The sequence below is a fragment of the Osmerus eperlanus genome, chromosome 28, assembly GCF_963692335.1.
Source record: "Osmerus eperlanus chromosome 28, fOsmEpe2.1, whole genome shotgun sequence".
Taxonomy (NCBI): domain Eukaryota; kingdom Metazoa; phylum Chordata; class Actinopteri; order Osmeriformes; family Osmeridae; genus Osmerus; species Osmerus eperlanus.
Window position 1 is genome coordinate 4,752,667 of NC_085045.1, and position 13,005 is coordinate 4,765,671.

The following is a 13,005-nucleotide window of genomic DNA, read 5'->3' on the forward strand; positions in this document are numbered from 1 at the left end:
AGGGAGAGAGAGAGAGAGAGAGAGAGGGCAGGGAGAGAACAGGCCACTTCACAATGACATTCATAACAGCATAGGCAAGCAGGGGGCGGTTTGGTGGGAGCAGACAGACAGACGTGAGCATGTCACGGGTTCTTGCAGCATAGTGGACCAGCTATGAGCAGACCGACAAGGACTGCGCTGGTCGTCAGAGCGCTCTCTCCTCCGCTTCACGTGTCATTTCAGTCTCGAGCATGATTCGTGTCAGGCATGAGCGTTTTGCGAGATACGCTTCGCATAATATTAGCATTTGAAAAGAGTCAACATGTATTATGTAAACTATTCTCACTGCTTGCTTGGCTAGGCTGGAGGCTAGCACCCAACATTAGCTCTCCGTGTCTGCCTGTGAAGAGAATACCACACCAGCAGCTGTAGCGTCTTCTAGATATAACAGACAAATCACATAAGAGTGTTGCTCCTGTGTTTATAGCAACCGCTGAGCTGGCACGGAGAGCTGGCTTGAGTCTGGAGATAACTGCTGAGTGTCTGATGAACACCCCTCTTAATGTCAGGCTGTGTGTGTGTGTGCGTGTGTGTGCTTGTGTGTATGCGTGTCTATGTTTGTATTTACGTATTCCATGGCTCCCTAAAGGGGTCTTTGGTGTAAGTATCTACATAATGTGACTTTAACATAACTCCCCTCTCAGTAATGCCTCTTTAAACTACAATTCCCACATTGCCTTTCTCACAGATACACACTGCAGGCAACAGGTTGGTGACAACACTCAAAATCTGGCATATTTGTTCAAGATGCTCGCATGTACTCACAAGACTGGCACACATCAAATATTGATTGGACGCAACCAATCAGAATAATCTGTGATTGGAGGCGTGCGTAGCAGATTGAGGCCTGATTGAATGCAGGCATGTGAAGGGGTGTTGATGGGGGGGGGATGTATGTAATATGGTGCAGCTGGAAGGAGCAGGTGCATTTATATGCTGGTGATGAGGCTACTGCAGTCTTGGAGGTAATCGCAGAGAGTAATTCCTTCCGGTCAAATTCCTCTCTGTCTCTCTCTCTCTCTTTTCATCAAAACACATACACACACTGTCATATTAAACAATGCAACGCAATGACTCACCTCACCCCAAGGTAGATTGTCATTAAGAGAGAGTGAGAGACAGAGGGAGAGGGGTGGGGGTAGGAGGTGGATAGGTTGCTGTTGCTTCGGCTGATAAGGGCTTGGCGGTACTGCAGGTCAGTTTCAGCCCCAGGGGGGGGGCGACGGTAGCAGCCTAGCGCTGCTCGCCCACTCTTACTGCTCACCTCCTCACCCAGGGGCCCTGGGCTCTGTCTGTGGGCTTTACTGTCATTTATCCAGCGTAGTTGCTGCAGCACGGATGGCTGCACTCACGCACACACACACATTCTCCCTCCCTTCCCCCCCGCTGCACAGATCCTCAGTCTAGTGGAAGGTGTGTGTGTGTGTGTGTGTGTGGAGGGGGGGGGGCGGCTACTGGAGCGGGGTTGTGAGTGATGTTATGATGGCAGCTGCTTGTTATGGCGGTGGAGGGTGATGTGTGGGGTGACAGTGGTGAGGCAGCAGCTAGCTCCTCACCTCTAATGAGGAGGCTAGGGGGGTTGGAGTGCACACACACACACACACACACGTGTGCAGGCGCAGCTACACAAACACTGTTTTACATCTGGGATCCTTGACTGCCAGGACTATTCTGCAGCGAGTGTTTGGAAATAGACTTAAAGGCCTCTCTTAACTGGTAGGAATTAATTGGAAATAAGATTAAAATTGAATGTCTGGAGGGCTCCGCCACTGAAATGGCTGCTTTAATGAGATCACAAAAGGATTGTCGACTGAAATTTCACAGTTAATTAAAAAGTGTCTGCTGACGGACATTTTCTCCAAGTTTCAGCTCAAAACGTTGGAGCTGAACAGGCTGATAATGCAGCAGCTCAGGCCTTTGTCTCTGTGTGTGTGTTCTATAATGATTCTGTAATGAGTCTGTGTCCTCTGTTCCTCCGCAGGGTCTGCAGGCTAGTTCAGCCCTCTCTCCATGTCTCCAGCCAGGCCTGATGCCCCAGCAATGCAGCCGTGAATTCCGCTTGTCCCACGCAGCTTGTCCCTAAGCAAGGTAGATCAGCGCTGTCCCCGTCAACCCTCCCCCTCACGCCGTTCCCCCTCGTCGTCTAAACCTCTCGTGTTTCTTCCCATTGGCACTTATTTGCTTTTCACAATTTACGCTCATGTTTTGGCTAGCCGCAAATCTCGTTGTTTATGACCATTGACCTATGCACTTTTTGTGAAGCTCTCTCTTGGAAGTCGCTTTGGATGAAAGCGTCTGCTAAATGAATACATGCGAATGTAAACCTACGTTACTTTTGTATTGAGACTGCATGAGACTGTGGTCGTCAGTGATGCGAAGACCGGCCTCGACCTTACTGTTCTGTCTCTCCTCTCAGATGTCGACGGCTATGGAAAATGGAGTGGGTGGGTCTCGTAACACGGGCGGAGAGAAAACGTATAAAAAGGTAAAAGAGTTGAAGTGCCTCAGCTCAACAGGGCCTCACTGTTCTGGAGGGTTTACTGGCCTCTCATGGCAGCCTGAGAGGCTGGTTTCATGGCGTCGCTGTTGGAACCCGCCCTGTTTATTACCGTGCGGTCCTAGAGCCCCTTAACTTTGATTTGGCTCAAACGTCTGTCTAAAGAGCTTTATCCCCTGACCTTTCACAGTTCTCCCTGCCAGAGAGCCCTTTCACATTCAATTATCGGCTATATTTTTCAAACATGGCAGCCCCTCAAAGGAAGTATGTATGCTATTGTTTTCCCAATGATAAAAAATGTGTTTATTTGAGCGCCAAGCACAGGGATTAATTTACTGTTGTACGACATGTTATGTTGATTTGACCTTCTTTCTATCCAATAAATCTATTGAAATCTAGATCGAGCCCAGATTTCTGTTGTTTGTTACTCTAATTATCTCTAATTCTCTCTCCAATGATAGATTTGTAGAAACCCAGTTTGTAAACAGAGCCCCAATTGTTACGCAGAATAAGAGTGGTGAAGTGGCTGACGTGGTCTTCCCCCCCCCCCCCCCCCCCCCTCCAGACCACCTCCTCGGCTCTGAAGGGAGCCATCCAGCTGGGCATCGGCTACACGGTGGGCAACCTGACCTCCAAGCCCGACAGAGACGTCCTCATGCAGGACTTCTACGTGGTGGAGAGCGTCTTCCTCCCCAGGTGAGCTGGCGACCGCCGCCGTTAACCACGGTAACGGGCGCGACCGGCGCTAAAGGACACCGGGAGAGGGTAGCTTTAGTGAGGACGTCGTGAGGATCTGGTACCGTGATCGTTCTCATGCTAATTGGAGGACTGTAGGATCCGCACAAGACTCACTGCTCTGTTCGTCAAAGGGGGACTGTGAATCAGGGAGCTTCCTCATAAACACAGATTATTTGTAGGCTGAGATTCTAATACAGCCTACTCGAATATAAAAGCGGCTTCTCAACTTGGTCTGCCTGCCGGCTCTCAACATGACTGACCGATATCGCCACATATTCCCATGAGACTTCAGCAGGAGTTCAGAGTCAAACTAGGTCGTCTTCACACAGAGACTTGATTCACCGGAAGGTTTTGACGCCTGTCCAAAACAACCGTGGTGTGACGTGTGTGGCTGTGTCGGTGTGGATTAAAGGCATTGGTGTGTGGTTCATGGCTTGAAGCCATTCCTTTGGGTTTGTTCTCCAGGAAATCAGATTACCACAAACTCCTGAGAGGGAAACATGCCGTTTTTTCCGTGACGAGCCAGTAATGTTTCTTCATGACATCATCGGCTCCTGGAAAGTTCTTACATAACTCGACACACACCTACAGATGTGTGTGTTTGTAAGGGTGTGCGTGTACAGAGACATGCCTGCCCCTTCTCACACACTCTCAGATACACATTTATTACCTCTTTCACACCACATCATCCAGTATTTATAGACATTTTACTCTTTCATTTAACTGCTATATGCCATAGTCACTTGTGTCACATAGCTTCAAATACCCTTTGACAAGTTGTCATGTTTCATAGGGTGTCTGCCAAACCAGGAAATTGCTTTCCGTGGTTCCCCACAACTTGCAAATCTGTTCTTTAGTATCGAAACTTGATGGAAATCAGTTAACTACAGAGTGCATGGACACATGGATGACTGTGCTCCACTGTTCACCACCAACCCAGACTCAATGGAGGGTCAGATGTGTGAAGAAGCAACCAGTCTCTCCCAGCTTCTAGCACATCAGAAGCCAGATCATGTAGCTACTTCCCTCGGATTCGATTGGCTTCCAGCATGCTTATCTGACAGCTTTCCCCTGTGCTTCCCACCGGCTCCGCTCGACTGATACCGCGTCTTTGTCCCTTCACGGTCACCTTTTCACTGAGACGCGTCAGGTGACAGGAAGACCACAATGTAAGTAGGCCGCGAGGCCGCGCCCTCTGTTGGGCACGGGACAAAGGAACGCTCTGTGGAGGAAAAACAAACAGCAAGAAGCGGAGGAGGAAGGTGATGCTGTGACGTGGCGCCAGCCCTCTGTTGACCGGCTCGGAATGATCTAGATCTCTCTCTGTATCTCTCTCTGTCTCTCTCTCTCTTTTGTTCACGCCTCTTTCTGTCCATCATCTTTATGGATCTTGACATGGTAGATTAGTGAGGGTGACCGAGATCTCAGTCTCTTATTTTCCTCCTTCTCTTCCTCTTCCTCCAGCAGCTCTCAGATAAAGACAGAGAGAGAGAGAGAGAGAGAGAGGGCAACTCTCAAATCGCCCAGGAGTGCTGCACGTCTGTTGTGACTCTGACAACACACACACGTAAACACACACACACACATACAAACACACACACGTCTGGGCAGAGGAGGAGGAGACACGCAATGCGCTGCAATCTTCCAGGAGTGTGGCTGTGCCTCTGAGTGTCTTTTACTCAAGGGCTTGCTCTCTCTCGCTCTCTGTCTCTCTCTCTCTCCTTCTCTCCACTGCATGGATGACTGCAGGTAACAGCCTGTACCCGCACAGTAAACAGTCAGCCCTCATTCAGGAGTAATCACAGGTGTTGTATTACACAGGGTTGTATCCTGTTGCTGAATAGAACAGCAGGGCCCAGGAACAACATTGTTACATCGGCCCTTACAGAACGAGGGCCCAGAATCACAGCTTCAGCAGCAGACTGCATAAGAAGCTCCCCGGAAAACCAGCCCTTTTATTCTTACAGTCTTACAGTAAAAAGGTTGGGGGAAGGAGCAGTGCCCAAAAGATTGCAGTTTGAAAGAGTGAAAGTAATTACTCCCTGGTATGTGTGCTCGGCCCAGGTTCAAGGTTTATGTAAGCTGTGATGATCTCATACTGGCAAGACTAGTCTTCAGGGGGTGAACACTGAAACCTGTTATTGTGTGTTTTTTACTTTTGCTTTTACTCTCTCCTCTCTCTCCTCTCTCCTATTGTTTAGAATAGTCTCTCATCTCTGTCCAAGGGGTTCTGTGCATAGGGTGTTTCACCACAATACTGCTCTTTATGGTTCCAGTAGAAGGCTGCACTTAAGTCTACACACACACACTTGTCTGGTCCAGTTAGTCATTCTCCTATTTCTGAGAGTATGCGATCATCATGTCAAACTATATCAGTCCAAATGATATTCGACGTACGGAAAACCGACCCTCATTTGCTTGCTGGATCGCCCTGTGAGGAGAGCCTTTTCCCCTAACGTACCGTCCTGTGTCTCTGTTTCCGGTGGGGATGGTTTCACGGTTGCACACGGCAGCGAGGGGAGCAATCTGACGCCGGCGCACCACTACCCGGACTTCCGCTTCAAGACGTATGCCCCGCTGGCGTTCCGCTACTTCAGGGAGCTGTTTGGGATCAAACCTGATGACTATCTGGTAAGAGCCAGTAGACAGACAGTCATGCATGCCATTGTCGTTTGATGTTCCCTGTAGTGATGTAACTTCAAATATAGTTAGTTTAGATGTAGTTATATATACATTTACATTACATTACATTTAGTCATTTAGCAGACGCTCTTATCCAGAGCGACTTACAGTAAGTACATGGACATTCCCCCCGAGGCAAGTAGGGTGAAGTGCCTTGCCCAAGGACACAAGGTCATTTTGCACTGCCGGGAATCAAACTGGCAACCTTCAGATTAGTAGCCCGATTCCCTAACCACTCAGCCACCTGACTCCCTATAGGATGACAGGATCTATTCTGACAAGATGTCCGACGATGACTCTAGTGGACTCTAAAGACACTGAGGGTTCACATAGGGATGACGTCATAGCTTTCGCAAAGTGGTTTTAGGCTACATAGAGTTGTGGGAGGAGGTGGGGAGAGGGAATAGTGAAGGAGAAGAGGAGGATTAGAGAGGGGGGGGCGAGGACAGGGAATAGTAAAGAAGAGAGGGAGGATTGAACAGAGGGAGGACAGGATCCTGGTATTATAGATAATGATTGTACTAATTGAGCATGCCTTCATTAGGAGTGCTTTAATTGTCTCCCCTGCCTATGGAAATGGATTACGGTGGTGATTTCCCAGAGGTGTGTGTGTGTGTTTGCTGTGTGTGTGTGTGTGCGTGTGTGTGTGTGTTTGCTGTGTGTGTGTGTGTGCGTGTGTGTGTGAACCTCAGTCAACGCTGTGACGATCAATCTCACTCATGTTCAATGAGCCCCTGATTGGGCTAAGCTGTTATACCCCTGGCAATTATTACACCGAGCAGAGAGGAATAGACTAGAGCAGTGGGTCTTCAACCCTGGTCCTCAGGGCCCATTGTCCTGTATGTTCTAGAAGCTTCCCTGCTCCAACACACCTGATTCAAACGGATGGATTGCTATGAAGCTCTGAAGACCACTACACTGTAGCGCACACTGTCAATAATATCCTTGGAGTATGCATCTGTTGAAAACAGGAGGTTGTAAACATGTTTTGGTGCACATTTGAAAACCTGGTGCAGTGCAATTTCCCCGTTTGTTTGAAATGAGCCAGGCTTTCATCTGAACACCAACAGGGATTTGGATGCTGCTTCTCGCCAGTTTTATGATAAACAAAAGGCCACCAGAGGAAGCATTGAAAGAGCACAGTGAAGAGACAGATAGAGGCAGAAAAGAGAAAAACACTATGCTCTTGATGATGTGATTTATGTTCTTGTGTTGATTATGCAGCCTGTTTGTTGAAGACGCAGTAACTCTAACACACACTCACGCTAACACACGCTACCCAGCAGGGTCCCTGAATGCCAAGGCAGATAAATAGCGAATGTGTTAGTGCTCAGGGCTCAGCGTGACTGCAGGCTGCCAAGCCTCAAGGGAACTCCTAGACCTCTCTTCATCTCCTCTCCTTTCCTATTATCTCCTGTCCTCTCTTCTCTCCTATTTTCTCCTCCATCCTTATCTATCATCAGGTCTTCCCTGACGACACACCCACAGCCGCTCACAGCTTTCCTCTCTTTTCCGAAATAGTTCTCCCTTTTTCTCTCCTCTCCTCTCCTGACTTCCATTCGTTCTCACACTGGGCGATGTGTATTCATGTGTACGGGCCTAGCACACTGCCTGTGCATGCAGCTCATTAAGGCTGTGCATTGGCAGTGTTCTTTTGCGTGTTTGCACACATGGGCTGTGTTTCGAAAGGGCTTTATATTCTGAACTCATAAACACGTGTGTGGGGAAACACAGAGCCAGTTCACCCCCTGAGGCTCCCGACTGATCTCACATCACTGGAAGTAATAAAGGTGGATGTGGGGCTTGTAAAAGCCACTTTGTACACACACACACCCACACACACACACACACACACACACCCGCACACACCCACCCACCCACACACACCTCTTCTGAACTATTGACCAGTCCGTATTCACGCCACACCCTATCAATTCAACAGACCTCTCACTCATGACGTCCCTCACTGACGTCACATGAGCGTGTGTGAGGTGTTTGTTCAGGAGGGTGGGGTGAAGTGTGTGTGTGCGCGGGCGTCCTCACGTGTGAATGATCTACAACTTACCTGTAAAAGCCGGGCATGCATAAATGGAACCTTACGTTTGTTTACCAGATCTCCCGGCATGAAAAACAACTCAGTCTTCTTTGAATGTCACGATACAAAACAGATGTTGTGTTGTTTGTGTAGCGGTCATATGTTACCCAATGCTGTTCTGGCGAGCCGTGTGGGAGCCGTGCTCGAAGAGCTGAATACTTGAACCGTTTCCCATGTTGTTGTTTTTCCTCCCCAGTACTCCATCTGTAACGAACCACTGATCGAGCTGTCCAATCCTGGCGCCAGTGGCTCTCTCTTCTACCTGACCAGCGACGACGAGTTCATCGTCAAAACCGTGCAGCACAAAGAGGCCGAGTTTCTCCAGAAGCTTCTCCCGGGGTACTACATGGTCAGTCCTCCCTCCTGCCTGCCTGTCTACCTGTCTGTATATCTGTCTACCTGTCTGTATTCTACTTATCTTCCTACATGGTCAGTCCTCGCTGCTCCCAACCAGGCCTGATGCCTGGATGTTACTCCCTAGTCGTACAAGCTATAAACTATATATAACTACATCTAAACTAACTATATTTGAAGTTACATCACTACAGGGAACATCAAACGACAATGGCATGCATGCCTGTCTGTCTACCTGTCTGTGTATCTGTCTACCTGTCTGTCTAATACTTTTCTTCCTACCTGTCTACCTGTCTGTCTACCTATTTGTCTTCTTGCACAGATACATATGTGTCGACTTGTCTGTCCACAGAACCTGAACCAGAACCCTCGCACACTGCTGCCCAAGTTCTACGGCCTGTACTGTGTCCAGTCCGGAGGCATCAACATCCGCCTGGTGGTCATGAACAACGTGCTGCCGCGCTCCGTCAAGATGCACTACAAGTACGACCTGAAGGGCTCCACCTACAAGCGGCGAGCCAATAGGAAGGAGCGGGAGAAGGCTTGCCCCACCTACAAGGACCTGGACTTCCAGGATATGCTCGAGGGGCTGTACTTCGACACCGACACCTACAACGCTCTGATGAAGACCCTGCAGAGAGACTGCCGGGTAAGGGGCTGTGTGTGTGTGTGTGAGAGAGAGACAGCATGTGTGTGTGTGTGTGTGTGTGTGTGTGTGTGTGTGTGTGTGTGTGTGTGTGTGGGTGTGTGTGTGTGTTTGTGTGTGTGTGTGTGTGTGTGTGTGAGAGAGAGAGAGAGAGAGAGAGAGAGACAGCATGTGTGTGTGTGTGTGTGTGTGAGAGAGAGAGAGACAGCATGTGTGTGTGTGTGTGCGTGTGTGTGTGTGTGTGTGGGTGTGTGTGTGTGTGTGTGTGTGTGTGTGAGAGAGAGAGAGAGACAGCATGTGTGTGTGTGTGTGTGTGTGTGAGAGAGAGACAGCATGTCTGTCTGTCTGTCTGTCTGTGTGTGTGTGTGTGATATCTGTCTGATGTGTGTATGGCGTGTGGGAGGGATTGTTGGATCCGCCTGTCTGCCCGTATCTGGGAGTGCCTCCCCACCAGCTCAGCGGAGCGTCTGACGGAACAACACAGACACGCTGCCAAACAGAACCAACAAGGGGGAACCTCAGATTCCCCCCCGCCCGCTGAGATCGCAGCCAGGGAACAGCCTCTCTCAGACCTGTCACATCCGATGGCTTCAGCGAGGTGCACGGCTCTCTCCTCCACCCTGCCCCGTTCCCACGCACACACAGCCCTAATATGGCCCGGCCTGGCCCAGCGCTTAGGCCCGGACCGCATGGTCACAAGGTCAGATGCCACATCAGCAGTGGTGGGGCTAGGGTACGGATTGTATTTGGCATGGAAGTACAGGAAAAATGTCAGGACTGTGGGACTGATTCTGTGTATGGGAAGTCAGCAGTCAAACACACATGTAAACACGCGCGCGCGCGCTCTCCCTTTCTCACACACACACACACCCATCTTTACTCTGATACTTTGTATACAAGTACAGGACAGTATGTTTGTGTGTTCGTTGGGTTTGGTTGAATGTTTTCAGTTTGGGGACTTTCCGTTTATCTGGCAGAGGACAGACTGTTTCCACTGTGTTTGCAGTGGGAGCTCAGGGCTCCGCGTTCCTGTGTCCTGACATCTCTCCAAACACCCAATGTGATTAAGTCATGGACCTGGTAGCGTGAGAGAGAACCAGCGGCGGAGTCTAAAGATAGTCGCCCAATCTGATGCAGCTAGCCGGCATTCCCGTCTGTTTGAGAGCGGAGAGTCATGAGATTGTCTTGGCTAATCTCGCGGAGGAGGAGATTGCTATTGTTTGACAGGCCATCGCGGCGCTAGCTGGAGACTGGTTTGGGTTCTGACCTGTCTTCAAAGACACACCTTTCATAACAGGCTGTGGAGTTAGTGAATCCAGACGAGAGGAGCGTTACTGCTGTGGTTTATCTTCCCGGCCTACAGCCTTGTCCTTTGTAACTGTGAGCCGCACATTCTTCTAGATTGTTCCATGTGTTGTTGTTCATCTGGAGGCTTGGTTATAGGTTTGTTTTCTAGTGTGGCACACGTCCCACCAGTTTGACCAGTATCACTTGTATCACAATTGAGAGGCTCTTTGTGGGGGACTGATAACAGCACAGACAGGAAGTCTGGAATGGCGTTATGGTATGTCTTCATTTACAAATGAAAGGCCTCTAATCTGAAAACGGTTTTGTATTTGTGGTATTCACAGTTTAGTTTAACCTTTCCTGGTATCTGGAGCCTGTTTGATGAGCCTTCTCCCTCAGACATGCAGGCACACACACACACACACACACACACACACACACACGCACGCACTAAGCCCCCAGGAGAGGGTATTCCACTGTGTCTGCCACTCAATCTCTACACAGTATGTAGGCTATGGTTCATGGGGCAGAGATGAGCCAGATTTAAAAAAACGGAATGACCTCGTTATATTATTTACTTTATATTACTAACAGGCTTAGAGGAAGGATTTGCAGGTCTAAGAAAAAACACACCGGTTGTTTTTAACAGCAAACAACAACTGCTGGCCTGAGGAGAGTCGTTAGGGTAATGAGAAGGGGTGGGGCAGAGTGATATGTAGCTCTGTTAGGTAACAGTCAGTCTTGTGTGTTTTCTGATGACTGCTTCCTTTTTTTGGCGGGTGGGGGGGGGGGGGGGGAGTCACGCCTCAATGGCATTTGGGAACCAACCAGCTAAAGACTGTCTTTTTTCCTCTCCTCTCTTCTCCTCTCCTCTCTTCTCCTCTCCTCTCCTCTCACATGCTCTTGAATGAAGACTTGTTGAGCCTTGGCTTAAGCGTGTCCAATGCTGATGAGAGGATAAGAGTCCTTCAAAGGTCCTCCAAAAGGCTGCTTCAGATCTTTGGGGCCCTGTTTTATTTACTACTTCTCTCTGTCTCTCTCTCTTACATTCTCTCTGTCCCTCTCTCACTTTTTCTGTCACACTCTCACTCTTTCTTTCACTCTCTCTCTCTCTTACACTCTCTTTCTCTTTCTGTCACTCACTCTCTCGGTCTCTCTCTCGGTCTCTTTCTCTTTCTCCTCATTACTTCAAAGTGACCCTCTTCTCTGGCCGGGCAGTGCAGCAGCTAAAAGGATCAGTGTGGAAAGCGGGTCACGAGTGTGCCTGGTTGTGAGGGAGATGGTCCCAGGTCTCAGTGTGACACAATTTAGGAGAAGGTCTGGGAGGGTGGTGTGTGTGTGTGGGCGCTGTGGGTGTGTGTGTGTGTGTGTGTGTGTGGGCGCTGTGGGTGTGTGTGTGTGTGTGTGGGCGCTGTGGGTGTCCCTGAGTCTGTGGGAACCTGTTTCTCACGTCAGCTGTGGCCGGTCCTAAAGCAACACGGCAGGTTTAACCCCTATAACGCTGATAATGCGTTTGTTTTTAGAACACCTTCCCAAAGGCTGTGTTCTCTTGTCCTCCGCCTTCTGCTCCCTGGACAAATATTTATTCTCAGAAAACCGTGAATGATAGAATGACTTGCATTTGAATGTTTAATCTGGGAAACAGCCACACACGCTTTTCAGGAAGCCCTATGCATGCACAACGGGGATGTTGGGGGTGTGTGTGTGGGGGGGGGCTCTGTGTGTGTGTGTGGGGGTCTGTGTGTGTCTGTGTGTGGGGGGGGGTCTGTGTGTGTGTGGGCGGGGGTCTGTGTTTGTGTGTGTGGACTCGCGAGCGACTCTCGACCCCGACGTTTGTTATTGTCACGGCTTCCTAGCCTCCCCTGCTGAGCGGGAAGCAAAGTGCCCTCTAAGCAGAATCTCTCTGTCCGTTTCCATGAGTAAGCAACTGAGCCCAGGGTCCACAGAACACTGCAGCAGACAACAACAGAGGGGGTGGACAGGAGGGGGGCATTGGGGGGGGGGGGGGGGAGAGAAGGCCGCTGACCGCCAGGGACGGTGGTCCGTGCTGCTGTATGTGGGTCACCCAGAGAAATGTAGGGTACCCCGCTTTCCCTCTCTTTTCATTTTGGTCCATCTGACTGCAGCTCCCTCCATGGGCTCCATATGGTCAGCTAACTCAGGACATGAATAATCCATGCAGAGTGCCACAATATGACTAGCGAGACAGAGAGAGAGAGAGAGAGAAACAAAGACTAGCAGAAGAAGAGAGTGAAAAGGAGAGATAGAAACCAACAGAGAGAGAGAGGAAAGGAGAGAAGAACAGAGACAGTGAAAGAGAGAGGAAGAGAGAGAGAAAGAGGAACAGAGAGTGAAAGAGAGAGGAAGAGAGCGAGAGACGAACAGAGAGAGTGAAGGAGGGGGAGAGACGAGGAGAGTGTTTAGAGTCGGTGACAGATTCCCTTGCTGCATGTGTCTGACTGGTAACAGGGAGTCGTGTCGTGTCATGGTAATGTCACCGTCACTAAGTGGCCAGACACACTGAGAGGATGAGACAATGGCAACCTACTGTAAGCTATTATGACAGCTCTCCAAACAGTACTGTATGTTTGGTTGGGTGTTACCATGGGAGCTACTACAAGCAGAAACAAGCTGACAGGCCAGTCTCTAGCAGAGTACAGTGTCTTG

General features: G+C 49.6%; 1 protein-coding gene across 2 annotated transcripts in view; it reads left to right on the plus strand.

Moving 5' to 3' along the window:
* The window catches only part of pip5k1bb (phosphatidylinositol-4-phosphate 5-kinase, type I, beta b), a 34,302-nt gene that overhangs the window by 8,968 nt on the left and 12,329 nt on the right, over positions 1 to 13,005 (plus strand). For both annotated transcript variants that reach the window (XM_062454674.1, XM_062454675.1), the window contains exons 2-7: positions 2,021 to 2,127; positions 2,456 to 2,524; positions 3,102 to 3,232; positions 5,788 to 5,905; positions 8,248 to 8,400; positions 8,758 to 9,054. In XM_062454674.1, the coding sequence (XP_062310658.1) occupies positions 2,456 to 2,524; positions 3,102 to 3,232; positions 5,788 to 5,905; positions 8,248 to 8,400; positions 8,758 to 9,054 (768 nt within the window). In that variant the 5' untranslated portion in view covers positions 2,021 to 2,127. The remainder of the gene's footprint in view (positions 1 to 2,020; positions 2,128 to 2,455; positions 2,525 to 3,101; positions 3,233 to 5,787; positions 5,906 to 8,247; positions 8,401 to 8,757; positions 9,055 to 13,005) is intronic.